General features: G+C 32.5%; 1 protein-coding gene across 1 annotated transcript in view; it reads right to left on the reverse strand.

Moving 5' to 3' along the window:
* LOC102655706 overlaps nt 1-21054 on the reverse strand; it is a 427418-nt gene that overhangs the window by 104572 nt on the left and 301792 nt on the right. Inside the window, exon 4 of the mRNA XM_006558762.3 lies at nt 12557-12640. Within this exon, the coding sequence (XP_006558825.2) occupies nt 12557-12640 (84 nt within the window). The remainder of the gene's footprint in view (nt 1-12556; nt 12641-21054) is intronic.

A 21054-nucleotide genomic window follows, 5' to 3' on the forward strand; every position in this document is an offset into this window, starting at 1 on the left:
TATACGATAAATAAATATTAAATTTCAAATATAATTGTAAATATATTCGTTACGTTTAAATATATTTTTTCATACTATTTTTCTTTGCATATTTATGATCAAATCTTTTTTTAAAAAAAAATACAATAAAACATGAAGCAGTATTATAATATTCGGAAAATATAACAAGTAGGATGATATTTTTCGAAATCAATAATCCCTTTCTCTATATTTTGTGAATTCTATAGTTTTGTATTGTTGTTATGAAAAGTCACTTCGTTCCGATTCAAGAGTCCTGGATGTTTCATTGTTATCGTTCCTCTGAATTTTTCCGACTGAGTGTGCTATTGATATAATGGTTTGGATTTTCGATTATGATTCAAAATATGAGTTGCATGTGTACGTTTGATAATCCGATCAAACACAGAGAACACCTATCTCTGCGAATCATTTCGTAAAGTCCACTTTTCACGTTCAAATACTCTAACGTTTATTCACGATTATGCATGTTTTCAGACGATCAAAACGATTTCATTGCAAAATCTCGTATAATATCCAGATTTCATATCATTCCCTTTTTTTTTTTTTTATAAAAATATTAAGGATTGATTTCGATATGTTTAATCATTTAATAAATATGAATTTAAATATAAATTTTTATATCGCTACATTATTTTATTATATTACATTATCTTCTTTTTTTAAATGATTTAGTATAAAAAATTTTCTACAAATAATTCAAGAAATAATTACTAGACACTTGTATAAGGAAAAATTCTTCAAAATGTTTTTAACAATATATTTTGATTTTCCATTGAAGCTTCTCTATGATATGAACCATATCCAAGAGGAATTACTATCAGAATGTTCTGTCGATATTGCAATTAATTTCTCAGAGAATTAGAAGGTTCTTTTTATACACGTTAATAAGTAATTAATCCTGATGCTGCCACTTATCCTTTTTAATTCATCAATTGATCAATTAAAAAGTATAAATGGCAGGATTAATGATCACTTTATTTGACTATACATATACAAAAGATTCTATTATCCTCAGTAAATATTCTAACATCCTGAATAAATTAGCTAATTAAATAATGCTGATGAGATATTTGGACATTAATATAAGATTATAGGAATCCAGATCGTGAGAGAAAAAAAAAGTCAATACAAATTGAAACCATTAAAATCTGTTTCTTGAGTCTTCGATTACAAAAATTAATGCTTCGAATTGATTGGTTTAAAAACTTTCGTTCCAACAATCCGTGTACCTTATACGCAGGGAATAGAAAAATCGAATATATCCCACACCAGATATTCCAGAACCGCGTTAATAAACGACAAACGAGCAAACCCCCCCAGAGAGATATTTCTCCGCTTCTTAAATAGGATCGAATCACAGTGATTAAAAAACGCCGGATATCTCTCTTATTCACTCCGCTCCTCTCGCTTTAACTTCTCCACCCTCTCCCTTCCGTTTCGTTAATGGAAACGAGAAAGATGGAGATCGAGATCCTCCGTAATTTTCGACCCGTATTTTCGATAATACATACACGCGATTTTAATAAATTACCCGAAAAGAGGATAGAGTGGGAAATTACATCGCGCACACCGTCACCCCCGGATTTACGAGCCGCATTTAATTTACAAATTTAATTTCAGAACGGGAGGGACGGCGCCTTGGAAAGAGAAAAAATAGGGGTAAAAAAAAAAAAAAAGAAAAAAAGAGGAAAGAAAAAGGAAAAAAAAAAGAAGCGATACAACAGGCGGACAAGATATTGCTGACGATGGAGTAGCATTCCAGCGATAAATCTGAACCCACCGCCAACTATGGAAATTAAACTCTTCCAAGTAGGAAGGGAACGTTTCAATTATTTCAATCTTCGAAAGGAGAAATGATGGTTGAACTGTTAGGTCGTAACGAGCTTGTCAAAGATTATAGTGATAGGGAAATATCAGAGAGAATAACATTATATATATATATATATATATATATATATATATGTATGTATGTATGTATATAAAATATTATACGATTATTTTAATAGGTATTTATGGTTAATCTAAAAGTTTATAATAGTTTAAAACAGTTTTGTAGTATCCAAGTATTTATTTCACATGCAAATGATTGTAATTAAAGAGATGTTATGAATATAAGTAGGTATTTAAATACGTTTCTATTTTAATATTTAATTTTCTTGAAAACATTTTCATGTTCTTAATAAAACAAAAAAATGTGGAATCATTTGGATTTCTTTTTTAATTGTGAACGTTTTAAAATGTTGAAAGTCAAGATTATTCAATTCAAGTGCAAGACAAAATGATTTGTTTGGTGTAAATGATGAAAATAAAATTCCATTTAAATAAAAAAATTATTTACATTGAGCAATATATAATTGGACAACAATATTTGTTTCAGCATAGTTTTTTTATCGCTAATCACAGATTCTCACTCAAGTTCTTTATATGTATAAATTTCATATTTGAGTATATTAAGATTAGATTTAATAAATATGGGAATATTATTTAATTTTCGTTTTTTAAAATGTTCAAAAATATATATAAATTTATCTTTTAACGTCAATGATTTCTCGGCTTTGCTTATTTCTTAATGAAAGATCTCATTAGTCTTGAATTCAACAAATCAAGTTTCTACCCAAGTCCAAGTTTTTAACCCAACATTTGCATAAATGTCTCCCGATATTTACAACAGCTCGCGACATACATTTTCCAAGTTTAAATTTACAAATAAAATACGATATCTTCACGTTCCATGACGTCAAATAATGAAATTTTAATATTTTTTCAATATTTCCAGTGATATATTTATTGAATATCGAAGAAATAAAATTAGAGAAGAACGATATTTCATGTGTATCAATTAAAAAGTAAAAAAAAAAAAAAAATCCCTCAGGAATTATCATTTTAATTAAAACTGTGGCAAATATTTCTTTTAATAATGGAATAAATTAAATCTTGGATGAATAAACTATCAATTGGAAATAAATTAGTTAATTTAAACAACTTAAATTATTAACGAATTTTTGTCACATTTTTTAAACAAATTTCATTGTTTTTTTAGCAAGATCAAAAGCAATTTTATTCGTTTAGTTGTTGGTATGACAGAAAACAATTAAAAAGAATATTTTATAAATGAGAATAAAATTGAAATTTATTCGAAGTATAAAATTATATTAGGTGCATGAAAATATTTTAGATTTGTATTCTGTTTTATGATTTCCAATCTATGTAAAGTGACCTACTTCTATAGATACAATTATTTTTTGAACTGCTCGTTACACGAACAACAAATTTCAAATTTCTACATATTTTGTTTTAAAATAATTTTTTGACAATGCATAAAAAAAAAATAGAATTTCACTTCATCTAATATAAATTTCAATTACTTATACACATGAATAAAATTTAATATTTCTAACTTTTGTGTTTGTTTTGACCTTTAGACTCTGCTGAATTGCCCCACAAATTACGTGCATCAACAATTCTGTACATATTATTCATCAAATATTGTCAGAAGCTACATCCCTGATAATTATTATTAAATGTTAATTTCTGTAAAATTTAAATCTACAAAAATCTAAAATCAGAATGTAACAAAATATCCAAAATATAGAAACTCTTATATTTAAAGAATAAAAGAAATCTTTAAGTTTCGTTTCTTCAATCATGTCCATAAAAATTTTATCTTGCACAAACATTTTGCATAATTTTAAGAAAATAAATGTATCATATTTTTATTCTCTTATATAAGTAAATCTACGAATACAACTTCTTTTTTTATTATTTTTCTACTTAATATACAATTTGTAAATTAAACAAACTTTATTAAACAAACGATTGCAAAAAAACTGGCAAAAACTTTCAACGTTCGTTCCAATCCTTACATTTTTCCCTCTCATCAACTTCTACCATCATCGAATGTCGTCGAAAGTTTCCTACTACTCTTTCGAGAGTAACACTTTCGAACACAGAAAGGAACTCCCGATTCGAGATCAACCACGCAAAATATTCAACCACGCCAGCTTCCCGTTCTTTCATCGTTGCGCATCGAGCTCCCATCCCAACCGAGCTCGACATCCTCGAAGATGATTAATTAGAAATTTAAGAGTTTCATGCGATGTTCCTACCAGTCTGGAGGCATTATTGAATCACAGCAAGTAGTCTTTGAAGCACTTGCAAGAGGATACATTCCCAAGAGGAATGAGCACCACGCCCCCGCCGCGGGCTAACCAGAATAAACGTGGGTAGATTCTGCGTGGAACACTGCCTTAACCGTATATTGGAATCCGTGATGAAATTGCCCGATGAAAGAAAGTATCAAATGGGATCGAGGATATGATGTTCCCGCTATTGTGTCGTCTTTAGTTATTCGATTCGAGATTTCTTAAATCCAATGATCTTTCCCCTAATTAATATCTATTTAGGAGGATGTGAAAAGTATATTGGAGGGAAATTCATCGAATATAAAGCGGCAAACGAGACGAGTTTTAATATATTTTCATGTTTTGGATATATAATTTTGAGAATTTTTTTGGAATAAAGTGATTGACTTATTTCTTAAAGTAATATTCGATACTGTAAAAAAAATTGCTTGAATACATTTTACAAAGCAAGTATTCACAAAGCTTTATTAAAAATAAAGAATTTGATAATAAATTAAAAGATGAAAATATCTGCTGTCGTTGTTAAAAATTAATAGTATTAATTTTAATTTTATAGTCTCATTTCTAACTAAATTTCTAAATTTTAATTTCTCACAATTTAATAAATAAACCAATCATTGTATACTAACTTTTATTTATTTTAGAATTAGAAAAATATTTTCAAAGATAATACGAATATCAGAAAATAAAGATTACAAGATAATTTCTGAACAACTATTTTCTTAATTTTTATCAGTAACAACTAATCGAAGAAACGTTTCGTTAATATGAAAAACCACCAAAAAAATGAATGAAAAATAAGATTATTTAATATGGAATAAATTACTATCAACTGTTATTGCCATTCACGCGTTTCGTTCGATCGATTTCGCAAATATAAGGGAAGAAATTTAAGATTTAAGGGATATAATATTCGCGAATGTTTGAAGTTTTCGAGGGTCTGGCTTGACTGAATTTCGTTCGGTCAATAATGTGTTAATATTATCGGTGGAAAGAAGGTATTACGTCGGTGAAAAAGCACATTTCCGGGAAAGTGATGAGCAAAGTTGGCCAAGTCAAATAGAAGCAGGCAGAAGATTGCGTCTACCTCGAACTTTCTTCAAATCGTAAAGATTAAGGATTGCCTCTGATCCGTGGAAACGTGGTATCGCTGCGTAAAAACATTTGATCACGTGAGTTGTCGTGAAACGCGTAATTTCGTTAAGCTATCCTTGAAATATACCCGGAAAATGAAGGGAGAAAAAATGCTTTACACACGTTGGTATTTCTTATTTTCTCTCATGCCTTCTATCCAATTATGTATCAACCCTTAAGTGGAGACACATTTACGAAGAAACATTTTTTTAAATATATATATTTTAAATTTAGAAATTTTATATGTTTGTTTTTTATGTTAAAAAATAGAACGTTTAATATGATAATTCTATTTTATTAAAACAATTTCTTTACTAATATCAAATCCAAACTTTTAAACTGTAAAAATATTCAAGTTTCAATGCTCTTACACCGCAACAAATATTTCCAAACGAAATAAAACAATGGCAAAAAGAAAAAAAGAAGAAATTTTTGAGAATCGATTTCAAAAAGATTTTTCGTCGAAGAAAAGAATAAATAAATTGCCAATTACGACTTTTATTTGCGAATTTCCTTAATAAGACATGAAGACTTTTTTATCACCGATTGTCTACAAGGAGAAAGAGAGAATATCTCTTATTGGTCGGATATCATAGCGCGGGAGACTCGAAAAAGCAACGAAGTGGACGCGGCCGGGCGCAACGTGGTAGCTTAATTCCTTCCTATCTACGATATCGTTCTTAAGAAATTCACCAGCATTTGCATTATTAAATTCTCACGGTTCGTGCGCCGCGTTTTCGAGCCACGTTTTACATTCACAACCGAGCCCCGGCTGGGGGGAGGAGGGGAAAGAATTAATTGATAAACTTGGGACCTTGTAAGCAGGAAGATATTATTATTATTAGATAGCCCCGTAAGTCGCGAATACACTTTGAAGGACCTGCGCAACCTACAATTCCCCCGAGGCAATGGGGAGGGAGAGCTGCGAGAGTAGCATGGCGGAGAAGTCGAACTGAAATAAACGAGGGAGACCCCCCTCCCTCCTCTCCCAACGACATGGGTTAGGGGAGAACAAGATTCAGTTGCTTGGGATATTTGTGGTGAAACGTACAGAACGAAGCGTATTACCGTCTCTCGAAATTCCTAGTGACCTCTATTATTACGTAACTCTGTATTCTCGCAAATTGCAGCGTGTATTTTGATGTAGTCTATCCGATCCGTGTTGACGGAGACTATATTCCTTAACAATCCCTTAATCCATTTAATACTATCGCTATTAGATTATATTGTTGAACAATATTATAGCGAAATGATATCTCTCTTTTTTTTTTTTTTTTTTTAGAGGTAACAAAGAGATTGTTTCTTTTTAATCGCTCACTATTAAGAGATATTTAACGATAAAATATTTCTTTTCGATTAAAAAAAAAACTTTATCTTCCATCATTTATTTAACATTTTTTTTAAACGGCTTTCTTCAAGCCTCTCTAATTTTTTCCGCGAAGAAAAAAAAATATATCCTCGGTATCCCGCCAAGCATTTCACCCCCACTTTCACCATTTCACCCCGCGCAAACGCGATGCATTAATTGCACATTATGTTCCATAAAGCCGAGAATCGTTTTAGATCAGAGAGGGGAGAGGGAAAAAAAAAGGAGGGAAGAAAGGAAGAAAAAAGAAGGGGGAAGGGAGAAAAAAACGAGCAACGATGGGGTGGTTAGCACTTTTACCGACCGAGGCGAAATTTTCCTCGCTTCTAAAAGCGGTTTCCGAGGCGAGAGGAGACTCGGCGGAATTTTCATATTTAGAAGAGGGCTATAATTAATTTCATTCCAGTTGTCGATCAATAGTCGTGGCCGTAATTAAAAGCGGTAATGAGAGACTGAAAAACCGAGTGACACGGTAACTCCGTTATCGCATTATCCACGGTTTATCACCGACATGGAGGGGCGAATTTAAGGTGGCCGAAAAAGTAATTATCGGTTGCCATTAGCGGCGTAGTAACGTTAGATTCTTTCGACACGCTTTCACTTTGTCGCCGTTATCGAGAAGATAATGGCGAAGAAAAAACGACATTGTGGGAAGAAAAAGGGGAGGGAGAGAGGATGGGGAAATCCGTGGCGATGCGGGTTGGGGAAAAGAAGAAAAGAAATTATGAAAAGAAAAAAGAGAGAATTTTGATATCGAAAGTGTCTTTTATGTGGTAATGATGCTCTACGATGAACATATCGTACAAGTTTCTATCATTTTGTAATTTAAAATTTTAATCTATGAAAAATATATAATCGAGAGTTTTATGTTACATCTTCTTAAAGTGATATTTCAATAAAAATTACTTTAATGATTAACTTTAATGTTTCATTACAAAATAAAAAAGTGTTTAAACATTTTTTCTATATGTATTAAAAATTAATATAATTAAAATCGTATTATTTAGTGAATGATGAAAACATTTAAACGATATGATAGAGGACAATTCATTATTGAAAAAGTGTACAATGAACTGTGATTTATTGAGACAAATTACATTTACCACACTACACATATATTCATCTATATATAAATCTAAAAATTCATTCAACGATATATAAAGTAAAAATTACACAAAATCTTTCTCGCATGATAATTTATAGATTCTATTAAAAGAGATAAATTATAAACTGTACACGCGTTATATATAAATTTTTCCTTAAATTTATATAAATTACTCTAACTCTGTATAATATACTGCTAATAAATTCAATTTCAATAAATCAACAATACATTGTACAAATTCACTTCACTTCGTTCGAACGCTTTCATTGACCTCTATACGACAAAAATAAATTTCGAAAAGAATTCGAAACGCAACTTGACGCCTATGTGTGGCGCAAGCAGTAACAGTCGAAGTAGAGTAGCGCGGCATTTGTCAGACGCAGGGTGGAATTCGAGACTTCCGCCCTATGCAGTGACCGAAAAGCACAGAAGCTCGAGTAACGTCCACAGATTAGCATAAACAGTATTGTCTTTGGAGGATCAAGTAACGGGGGCGCAGAGACTCGCAAAGGGCTCGATAGGATTCGATCGAAATAAGCAAACAAGCTTCGATCCAACCGTGTGGAAACAGGGTTAGGCAAAGGTTTGCCGGACGTACGATGAATCGCGGTAAAACAACACCAGACGGATCTCCGACCATATATCTAACCGCTATATTTTATACCTCGAACGTCTCTTGGCTTTTGCTTTGGGTCGAGGGAACGAAGTTTTGATTAATAAGAAAGGGATATATATATATGTATATATAAATATTGTCGATTTCCATACAAGTTTCTTCCGTAATCCTGGGGGGAGGATAAACATGTTTGTATCCTATTTGCACGAATGATTGTTACAATTGGATGTTATCGTGTGTAAGGATTTATGATATTGCGGGGAAGAGGTAATCTACTGTTCAAGTCAAAATATTTTCTAAACCAATGGATTTTCGGAACAAATTGTATAGTTTTATTTGGAAAGAATGAAATGACTTTGATATTTTTTTATCTCTCCCTTTCAAGGAAATGAACAATATTTGTTAAAATATATATATTTTTTTTGATAATTTTGATAATTTAATTTCTTGTACATTAGTTTCTCGAATCGAAAGTTTTAATATGCAAGACGAAATAATTGAATACTAATGGAAATTTAATTTAATTTAATTAATTTATTACAACGTAAAATATTTTCACTTAATAATGGCAAAAGTGGCTAATTAATAATGCGATTGGAAGAAGAATATGAAGCTTGATTTATCTGAAAGTTAGATAATAATAAATTAACGTTTGAGAATTGTTGCTATGAATTATGTGCATATTTATATATTTAGGTAATAATTTTTGTCACCAAAGAGAATTTATTCACAACAAAGTATTGCAGTGGAAAAAGTGAAATGAAATTTCTGCAATACAACGAATCAAGATAATCAATATCATATTCTTAACCATTATTCAACACTTTAATGGCATCAAGTAAATTTGCTCAGTCATCTTATTATTGAACCCTACCTTCGTACATTAAAATACGATATTTCTTCGTGGATAATTAGACTCTTGTTGATGACGTGACATCGCGGTGACAGTGATCAATCAAAGGTAAAAGAACGAGAATGGAATATCGAGATGAAGATAATTCCGATAAATAAAATATAAAATCTGATCGATTCTTAGAAGAAATAAAAAATGGTTGATAGATATATAGTGCTAGAAGAACGAAAGTTTCATAAATGATATTTCTTCCGATGATTTCTTCTTTATTTGAAGATAAATTCGAAACTTTTCGAAATGACTAGAAATAATAATCGAGAGATGAGATAATCGATGACAATGTGAGAGAGAAAAAAAGAAGGATAAATAAGTTAGAAAATTGACCTTGACCTTGAAATACAAGACCAACATTTTTCCATTCCATTCCATCGTGCTCTATTCACTGAAAGGATAACGAATTGTAGGGAGCCACTACATGGTGGGCTTAGAATTCAGAATTTGTAGAGAAAGGTCACAGCATAAATCAGCCCTTTCAAGTTTGTGCCAAACCATCACCCTCCACAATAGGACTCTTTACGAACCACTAGTTTATCCATTGTACATTGCCTTCAATTTCGCCATTGCTTCTTTTATCACTTCGAAAAACCTGACCAATCACATCATTCAATGTGCAGTGATTCATTCCTTTGACGATTTTTTTCTTTGTTATATTCCTTTTACTTTTATCTTAATATTCTTTTTTTGTTTTTTTCAATTTTTTGTTTCAACTAATTGTCGTGCATTTTTATAATAATAATAGATTAATTATATATATATATATGTTCATAATAATTTTTTTTTATATACAAATGAAAAGTTTAGTTAAAATTAATAATGGATCACTTTCTATATATATAAAAGTTTATAATTTAACAAAACTTTAAAAAAAATACGAGAGAAATTTACAAATTAATACCTTTTATTGTTATTCTCTAACCGATGGATCTCGTTTCAGGAATTTCTCAAAAAGAAATACAGTCAAAAAAGAAGTGGAAAACTGTTAACAACGATCCTTAATAGTCTCACAAAGTCTCGCGAAGTCTCACGGAGGCACGGCAGCATCGAAAGTGCATGCTTTCGAGAAGGATACTATCTACTTCGACGTCCACATACAGATGTTGCTTGTTGTAATCCAATAGTTCGAATTCTGGGTGACGTATATAGCATATAAAACCTATGATGCGAACGGAATATGGGTTCGAGACACACTAAGAGATCTCTGGGAATTCAGAGATTTATATATAGCTTTCACACCGTCGTGCCTCCATCGTTTCGCTCTTTTTGCATCAAAAATATTGCATCAAGTATCGTGAAATATTTCACGGAAAGCCGAGATAAACTGGATTAATACCATTCTCTTTCACTCTCTAAAAAAAAAAAGAAGTTTGAACGAATAGAAAAATGATCTTTCGTTGCCAAAGATTAATATCCCAGATCGATTGAATTTAGTTTTCTGAATTAAAGCGAAGATACGTGTATGATTATTTTTATTAATAATTTTGAAATAACACAATAAATATACACGTATCATTTTATTCGCGTTCAGTTCACGTTTAAAAATTCACATAAGATGTATTATTTCAAGTCAAAGAAGAGGACAACAACACTTGTTGAAACTCGAAAGTATATTTCGAGTCAATTTATTCGACCTTACGTACAAAGGAAATATTTATTTCACAAATTCCATCGTTTATTCACCAAAAAAGAACTGCGGGTTAGGTTTTCCCATAAAATATTCCACCCACGAATACTTTATTCTCGGTCGAAAATTTCGAGGGCAAAGATATCGGTCGAAGAATTTTCTTTTCCTTCTTTCTTTCTTTCTTTCTTTCTTTTTTTCAGGCAAAATAAAAAAAGAAAAGAAAAAAGAAAAAGAAAAAAAGAAAATTATCGTGGCACAGGATAAAAGCTTTGAGGACCTACAAACAGCCACGGCTCCCGAGGGAGGCGCGGACGCCACGGGATCCTGCGTGTCTGGAAAGTTGAACGAAAATAAACGAGAGAGCCTCGATGTAGGTTGAGGGAATGAGGTTAAGTTCTAGGATACCGGAATCCACGGTTGTGGTACAGGACGAATACAGACTTGGAGGACTGGAAATTTATGCACCAGACTTCGAGGTAAATTTATACCATGAGACCTCGATGAAATTCACCCTTCGACCGGGACAACGTTTCGACGTTCTTGGAACGGCCGATTGAAAAGTAATGCATTTCGAGGAAAGTTTTTAATAATATCCTCGGATTGCTTGTCGTTGAACGTATTTTTTTTTAGTTATTTTCGAGGATCGATGGCTGGGCGAAAATCTTAAAGGGGATGAACTATTCGTCAGAAAGGAATAGGAATATGTTAGATCGATTTGTACAAGGAATCTTGATGAAAGTTTTAAAAATAGTGTTTATTCGAAGTTTGATTTCATGGATCTTTGGTTGGTCGATATTGAACGCTATTATTTTTATATTATTATAAATAGTATACATAATATAAGTACTAAGATTGGTTAAGATGAATACAAATCGAATCTGTTATCAAAATACTAAATAATTTAATTCAAAACTTGATGGAATATTTAATTAGAATATTTAATTCTCATATATATAAATATTTGGCTTATAAATAATTTTATGTAAAATGTAATTAAATAAAAATACTGATAGGAATTTATTATTACATTTATTTCGATGAGCAGAGCATGTATTTTTAAGAGTTCTCGTTTTTCTCAACATTTTGTATATTAAAAAGATATCATCTCGTATTTTCGAGAAAAAAAAGCATGTATCCACTATGCATGCTAATACACATACACGTTATATATGGTAAATATGTAAATATGTAAGTAAGTATGATGGTAAATATGTAAAAATAAAGCGATGCGTCGTTTCATAGTCAAAAAAGTATTACTCCATTTTACGAAGCTTATATCATAAAATGTGTGCACTTTTCTTCTGAAAGCGCAATGTTAGAAACGATGCACAAAGTCATTGTTTATCACCGAAGCTTCGTAATGCGTGAATAGCATTTGGCAAAGTGCGAGCTGCAATTTTCTATTTTTCTTTTCTTCCTTTATTTTTTCAATCGATACACTTTTTTCGAAATAATTCATTATCGATCGAGAATTAAAAAATTGAGCAATATAAAATAATTCTTTGATTCTTAACCAATTATTATCATATTTGTAATTTGTAATTTGTAATTTAAATATCGATATATAAATATAGTTATGTACAAATATTGATAACTATGATACTTTAAAAAATTTTTAATTTAAAATTTTAAACTTACCCATGAATGTAGCCAAGTTAATATTGTGAGAAACCTTGCCACAGTTTGCAAACTTTTTGCGAATCGTGATACAGTGATTGGTAACTGGAAAAAAAAATAGAAATAGACGATTTATATATACGTTTTCTTCATGCGTTTTAAAAAAATCTTATTTAAATTAACAATTCTCTAAAAAAAAGTACGAGATCTCTTAATTAAATAATAATAATTTCTATATCATTATCTTAATTTTGTTAGAATGTTTTATTATTCAAAAAATCCAACCTCTTGTATTGAATCATTTTCGAAGATCAACTCACTGATTGTTAATCGTTTAAGGCAGACTCCTTTCAACACATCGCATTTAATAAATAATTCGTGCACGAATCTTTTCGCGATGCTTGTTAAAAACTTTCGAGGAATATTAACTTAACGAACTACTTCGCCGTACATTTCTATTTTGTTAAACAGATTTTTCCGAGGTTAAGGCAAACAGAATCGTAATATAACCTCACGCATCCTCCTCCTCCTTCTCCCCTCCCTTCCGCTCCATTCACGAACGAAGTGGAGAAAGTGGAGCAAACACCGATTACCGATTAATCCGAACTTTCGTGGCTGCGAACTGAAAGAACTTGATGCAGAATCCGGATCCGGACTCGGTCAAAAATTACATCGAGCCAAGTACCATGGAATTTTTCGAAGTTGGTAATTGATCAGGTTTGAAAGGATTTGTCGAGGAAGTCGACATATGAAACTTTTAACATTTTTAATCCTAGAAATAGCTCGATTCGTTCCAACTAAAACTTATATAAAGGGGAAATATTGCTGAATTCTTCCTCAATCAAATCTGTCGAACTAATGAATTTCGTGTTTTATCACTGTACTTGTCATCGAGAATATAAAGATCCAGAAATACAATTATCTACTCATTTTTTCCACGATATCGTTAGAATAGACACTGCGTGTCGATAAGCAATATTTTTGGGAAAGTTAAAAATTATAATTTTCCTAAGCTTCCTCCTCGATTATTTATAATATTGATTCACACGTAGCACAACGAGGGCTTATTATTCGGTCGTTGGACGACGATCGCCTCTTCGCCTCGAAATTTTTCCCCTCGGAGGAGAGACATTTTCGGAGGGTTGATGCGCGTTATCGGATTAGAGGGTGGCGGCGGGCAAGGCGCAGAGCGCATCGCGCCGACACGGACATGTCACGGCGAATATATACGTATTATCTGGGAAAAGTGCAGCGGTCGAGTCGGCAGGCTGGAAACTAGACGAGAATAAACTGGAGAGCCGTGAAATGGATCGCGGCAACAGGGTCAAGTTTTCGCCTGTATCGGGGATCCGACGATGAGACGGGATCGAAAGGGGCGTGCACCCCCGCGCCACGATATTTTTAGAATGGTTGAAGGAAATTGGACAACTGGAAGTAACGTGTGACGCGTTCGGATAATGATGTTTACCGTTTGTTTTGTTTATTCGTTTTGTGACGAAGGGTGGAAAGGAAGTGAGAATAAAATTTTTTATATTTATATATATATATTCTCGATGGTGAATTTTTATTTTATACATTCGAGAGAGGAATAAATAAATTTCCACGAGATTTGTGAGCTAAATTATCGATAGCGTTAAATAGAAAAATTAATTTCAATATACAAACATCTAAAATCGATATCTGTTTTAAATAAAAAGCTTTGTTATTACCCATCAAATGTATAATAATAAAATACTAATTGTTAATTTCATACGTATTTATAAGCCGTATCAAATTTTACAAATTGTAATTTTTTAATCGTATAATATAAAACTAGAGTAATATTGAATGTTAAAAAAAGTTCGAAAAAGATCGTGACATTAAAAAGAATATATATATATATATAATCCTTTCCATCCTTGCTTAATCCAGTACAACTTCATTAACGCGAAACTGTTTTAATTTTAAAAAACGAGAATTCCAATATATCCAGATCTAAACTGTCTTTGTTTCACACGCCCATTATCCCGCCACAAAATCGATTTTTCCATTCTGTATGTGTACGCTCACATCGAAAGCATTAATCTGGCAAACGAAGCACGATTAAACACAATCGCGTGTCGTGCATCGTGGACACGTACATAGTGTATAGGTATAAGCAGGTATTCCTATTATGAAAAAACTAAAAACCTAAAAGCAGCCAGGAAAATTTTAGATTACGGTATTCCCCCAGTGACGTCTTATTTTATTACATGACGCCACGTAACTCCACTACCATTGCTACATCAAGTCACGTGACCTATCTCTGTCTAATTCAGCAATGGGTGTGATACGACGTCACGTGTTATTGAACCATATTCCCTATCCTGCTACTCATGATTGTCAGAAAAGATTGTAGATTTTCAGTATGTGACGTCGTATTCTTATTTGAGAAGAAAAGGAAAAGATAACTGGGTTAAATATCGTAATGATTTCATTATCACGTGGTAACGTTGAATTTGTCGACTAGATGTAGATGGCGCAGCGATCGACATCGGCTTAATCTATTTCCAATAAGGTTTCGTTTCTCCTCTGCTACTAGTAAGCAGTGAGAGCGTGAAAAAAATCTGGCAACTGAGAGTGAAAATCATTGGTAGTGGTGGTATCGTGAGGCGAGGCGGGGATAAACTCGGGGAAAAGGGAGGACGTGTATAGAGACATGGAAAGAAGTTTCCTTTGAAACGGAGCTGCGGGCGCGGGGTTAAATACTGAGATAGGCAGGCACGTTGATAGAAAAGAACACCGTTTGAATGCGAGATGGGTCGAAAAAAATCGAGCTGAAATCGTGCATATTTGAAACGCGCGTTTAACATTCAAATTTTACAAATGTTTATAGGATAAATCTGTACGATCTGCGCGGTGTTGATTTTCGACAGGTGGATAAATAAATGAACGGATAAATAACGGTTCGTCGTTGTATTTGTGTTTGCCGAATTGATTATTTTATTTTGGTGTAATGTAAATAAAATGGGAAATTGGAAATTTAGGTGAAAATATTTGTGACATTTTTGCAAACGTTTCGTTTATTGGAAATATATTTTCTAGGCAAATATTTTTATTCTTATTATTGTATTAGATTATTATTATTATCTATAAATATTATTATATATAATAATAATTTATTTTATTAGTTCGTAATAGTGTATAATTAAATATAATATTTGAAAATGACAGCATTTTGAAAATAATCAATCTCTTTATCTGCACAAATATATTCAAGTATCGTCTGAAAACTGAAGATTTCGTGAAAAACAAGAAAAAAGACAAAAGAATAGGAAGAAACAGAATATTTTTTAAAAATATTTTCCATTTTCTCCTCGCAATTATGACTCGACTCACCCATATAGGACGCTCTATGCAAGGTCGAGGAAAACAAATTTCCCCGATTCATAAATTTCGTTGGACGAGGTGCGAGATGGGTAGCAATTAAATTAAAATTTCGCTTAATTGCCACGATTAACATTTGAATCTCAAAACTTTTCTGAAATTTATGCAGATTTGCAAAGAACCTTTTCGAACGCAAAAGTGTGGATCGTTGAAAGGCGGCGGAAGAAGCGGCAAATCAAGAAAGTTGCGCTAAAGAAGGATGACCAAATATGCAAATTAATTTAATAATAAATTCCATCGATTCCATAATTTACTTCCACAACGAATTCTTCTTTCGAATATAGGGCATACCGCCTATAAAATCGGTATCCATCCTTTTTTCCCTTTTTTCCCTTTTTTTTTTTTTCTTTTCAATGATTGGCTCTCTCAGTGGCAAGTTTTAACGCGCGTACCGTGATATTGAGATTTTGGAGCGGATTCAAGGAACGTAATTTGCTCGATTGCGCCGCGGCTCTTTTTTCCTTGGTGCAAATATCGCGGGGCAAGAATAACACCGTCCTACAATAACGCGACTTTTGGAACTTAATGCTGGCCAAAACTGCTCTTTCGCTCCTTAAAAAGATACGACGAGTAATTAAGGCGCCATTGCCCATACACTTCGACGATTTACGAATTAATTAAGAAACGAGAAGTTTTGTTTATCCAACGGATCTTTAAATTGGGAGTTATGCGTTGAAAAAATGATAATGCTTGGTTGGATAATCATTTTGGTCGAGGATGTAAAATAAAATTCATTTACATTATGTTTTTGTTATTAAACTACGAATAATTATGCATTTAAGTAGCGTTATAGATAGAAAATTATTCCAATCTATAATTAAATATCAAAATTATTTATGATTTTATTAATAATCAATGCGACTCGAAGATTTAAATTAAAAGAAAAAAAAAAAAGAAAAAAAGAAATGAAATTTTAATACGTTCATTTGGTTTTTTTTAAAAAAAAATCTATTTATTAAATTTTTAATTTAATTATTTATTAAACAATCTATTTATTAAATATACCGTATTTATCATATTGATATTTATGTAAGAGTTATTTGACAAAATATCAAATGATGTACATTTGCCTTCTTTAACTGCAATAATTCTAGATTTTACAACGTTACATTTCGTTGCAAATTTCAATTAATCTCACCAATTTTCAAATGTTCAATAATACCTATTCAACGCGTATTCTGAAATGTAAATATTGTCCCGAAATGTAAACGCAGTTTAAATATGCGATACCGTGCACCGATTATCGATCTTTTGGACAACTGATGTTGCGGTTAAGTGACGTTCGAGTAATGGACATTCCACTGTGCTACAATAAAAAAGACTGACACTGTTTGACACTGAAAGGATTCGTTTCGAACACGAATAATATTTTCTCGATATTTCAACAAATAACAAATACTACGATAGTACAGAAAAAATTATGCATTTTTCTTTTTTAGCTATATATTTAGCATTATTATTAATTATTATTACTAATTATTTTTTATTATTATTATTTTTCTTCTTTTCTGAAAATAAAATAATATCGTAATCTCTGAGAGAAAAATTATCTGTGAAAATTGTGATCTCTAAGATCTAACATTTACCAAATTTTATTAGGAACTTTTAAAAATTTTCCTTTGAATAACCTGAGATTCATGAATATTTATTGGATCTCATCGATTCATTCATACTCAAATTCTAAATTTTACATCAATTTTAACTCTTTAATTATATTCAAGTGAAGATTCAAATGAAATGTTTGCTTTGATGATTACTGTTTTTTTTTTTCTGAAATATTCGACATTTTAAAAGCTTATTATATCATATATTTCAGTCACGAATACAAAAAAAATGATGTTAAAACAAAGTTACTTAGTCTAGAAGGAAAAACTATGATTTATGATTTCTCTCATTTATAATATTTCTTGCTCTAAAAACCAAAAATGCAAAGAATCGATGCAAAGAAGTGGTTAATGCATTATGAATTAACGTCGATTCAATCTATTTTCTTTAATCATTTTATTTAGATCGTATTTTTTAATCTATTCACATTACATTTATATCAAATTAACATTACAAACACGAAGTGTAATTACAAGACAATTCGTTCGATATTCTTTCTCGTTATTATTGAAATAATTGGCAAAAAGAAAAATTTTCTTCACGTTCCTAATTCACTATACCTACTATAACACCAAAGTTTCCAATAAAAATTACTTCTCCTATCTCCGAAATAGAATATCGCTCGAACAAGAAGAAGAAGAAGAAGAAGAAAGAAAAAAAGAAAACAGAAATACATTTCCTCGATCCTCTCGATTTTTAGAAACAATCTCACCAAAGTTTCCACCAAGTTTCCATCCTTCCTTAATTTTCCTTAATTTTCCCTACCGCTCGATCATCCAATTTTTCCCGAATCCGTATAATAATTGCAGAAGAATCTTAAACGGATGCTTAAAGTGTTCTCGAACGAGAGCGCGAAGACAAAGACATCGGGCGCAATTCTATTATCCCGCCGTGAACACAAACAGAGCACGAGAAGCTCGCGGGCAACAACACAACCGGTCGAAAACCGTAAGACAGCGAATAAACAAGCGACGAACCGAGAAGTTGGACAGCGACGGAAGATGGAGAGAGAGAGAAAGAGAGAGAGAGAAAGGGAGGGAAGGAGGGAGACGGATCGATAGGACGGTAACGATGTAAGGAATTCTCGACAGGGATTTTTGGTTAAGTTCATGCTCGAAGCGAATACGTTTCCAAAGGATGGAGCTGCGCGCGGTCGCGAATATCGGAATTCACAATACACGTATAGAGACCGGTGAACCAAAGTAACCGCGAGAGTGCTTTGAAATGGGTTGCGGGAACAAGGTTCAGTTCTAGGATATCAGAATATACGGCCGAATAACGGTGCAAAGTACGTGGCACGATGAAATTTATGATACGAACGGAAAGAGCTCTCCCTCCCCTCCCCCCTCCTTTCCCTTCTTCCTCTTTCGTCCTCCAACGCGGTGGAACAAAATTTTTCGGTCTCTCTCCCTCCCTCCCTCTCTCTCCCTCTCTCTCCCTCTCTCTCTCTCTCTCTCGTGCGAAATCTAGGATCTTTACACGCCACGATCGTAACTTCTTCGTCGTCGACGAGTATAAATTCCTCTTCCCTCCCCCCTTTCTCTCGATCGAAACGAGAAAAATCTCGATGTCTCTCCTCTGTGCTCTTGCCGGGTGAGAGTATCGGGCGATCAACGGGGACGATCTTCGGAATTATTCACTCTGTGGTGTGGAATTATATCTGTAAAAATGTGGACGATATCGCGGGAGGAAGAATGATCTCCCTTTCACGGGAGAAATTTCTGTATTCGTCATCGAGAAGGGGAGAGGAGGGGGGAGAGAGGGAAGGATATCCGCACAAAGACGAAATTCTGAGGTGTTTATCTAACCTGTTCTCGCGAATATGTAGAAACGTGGTTGACAGTTCCATTGTTGTTGAAATTTTGTTTCTTTTTTTTTTTTCGTTGATATCGAGAATGTTAATATGAAGGTGAAATTAGAAGAATCAAATATCATTTAATTATAATTATTGTTTGGTATCAATCAAACAGTATCTAAGAATTTAGAATTTAAAAAATCGATCAACGTTGAAACTCAATTTTCCTGTATTCATTCCCAAAATCGTATCTAAAAACAATAATTTATTAAATTAGCTTGGAAGATGAAATTAGGAGAATCATTTAATTATAATTATTGTGATATCAATCAAACGGTATCTAAAGATTCTCTAATTTTTCAACATATATAACAAGATAAATCGACGAACGTTGAAACTCAATTTTCCTGTATTCATTCCCAAAATCGATTATCTAAAAACAATAATTTATTAAATTAGCTTGGAACGAAAAAAATTCCAAATTTCTATTCGCGACTTTTCACGCAGAATAATCATCCACGACGATTTCACGACGATTATACGACGCGTATAATTACACAGGGAATATTACGTGTCCCCTCCCCTCCCCCTCCTCCCCCCTCCCTTTTCTGAATGCGCACGTACGTTCCCCCATTCCTCTTATTTTAAGAGAGACATTTATCGACGAGACGAGACGAACGAAGGGAACCAAGTCCCGTGGGAAACAATGGGAACAAGTTGCGCCAGACAGGTTTTCGGAAGTTCTCCAATAACAGCCAAGTATTCGGTATAAATATTTGACGAACGCCTCGTTCGTTATACAGGGCAAGTTCTATTTAAACTCGAACGCGACACGTTCCGTCTTCTCCGTATCCGGGGACCGAGAGAGAGCCGCCCGCCACGGCAATTTCCATTTGAGGATATCACGGTTCTTATTACATATTTGAGTATTTGAGCAGACACAGAGACCGGCTCGAGACTTTTCGAGCGATGTTTGATCCGACGACGACACGATGGAATATTTTCCTGTCGGCCAGTGTTTCAATGCCGAATTAAAGGGAACGAATTAGCAACCCCGTGGCCAATGAGGTTGGAAGGTGGGTCGAAAGAATTTGTAATCGTTCACCCTTCTTTCCTTTCTTCGATTCAATCCCTGTTCTCATTTTGATTGATAGAGGGTTATGAATATTTTATTATATTTTATTACGTGGGCAAGATTATTTTTCTTATATTAATCAATCCTTGTATAAATTGTAATATTAATTTTTCTTAAATAGAAATATATTGTTTCTTTATTGCATTAATCTAGCTTTTGATTTCTTGTATAAAAGAGAAAAAGAAAAAAAAAATTACCGAGCTTTACGTCGAAAAATCTTTAGTTTAAGAGATATTGTAAACCCGAACTTCATAAAACTTTCTCTCCTTCATATGGTTTTATGATCTCCAAGTTATATCTCTTAAAGATTTTTCGATATAAATAGTTTAGTACTTTTTTTTTTTTATAGGAATATATATATATACGATCCGATTTCACGAATCTATAGAAAAGTAATATTTTTAAAAGATATTTTCTTCTCCCTTCTATCATTTGTAACAAATATACATGCTTAACAAATTATCAATTCTAAAAGAAGACTTTAAACAAAGAAAATTTTATTCTCCATTCACCTTTCCCTTTTTTTCTTTTAATTAAAAAATTATCGAAAATAATATCTTGCATATCTCGAGGGAGGAT

This window comes from Apis mellifera, linkage group LG2, assembly GCF_003254395.2.
Source record: "Apis mellifera strain DH4 linkage group LG2, Amel_HAv3.1, whole genome shotgun sequence".
NCBI lineage: Eukaryota > Metazoa > Arthropoda > Insecta > Hymenoptera > Apidae > Apis > Apis mellifera.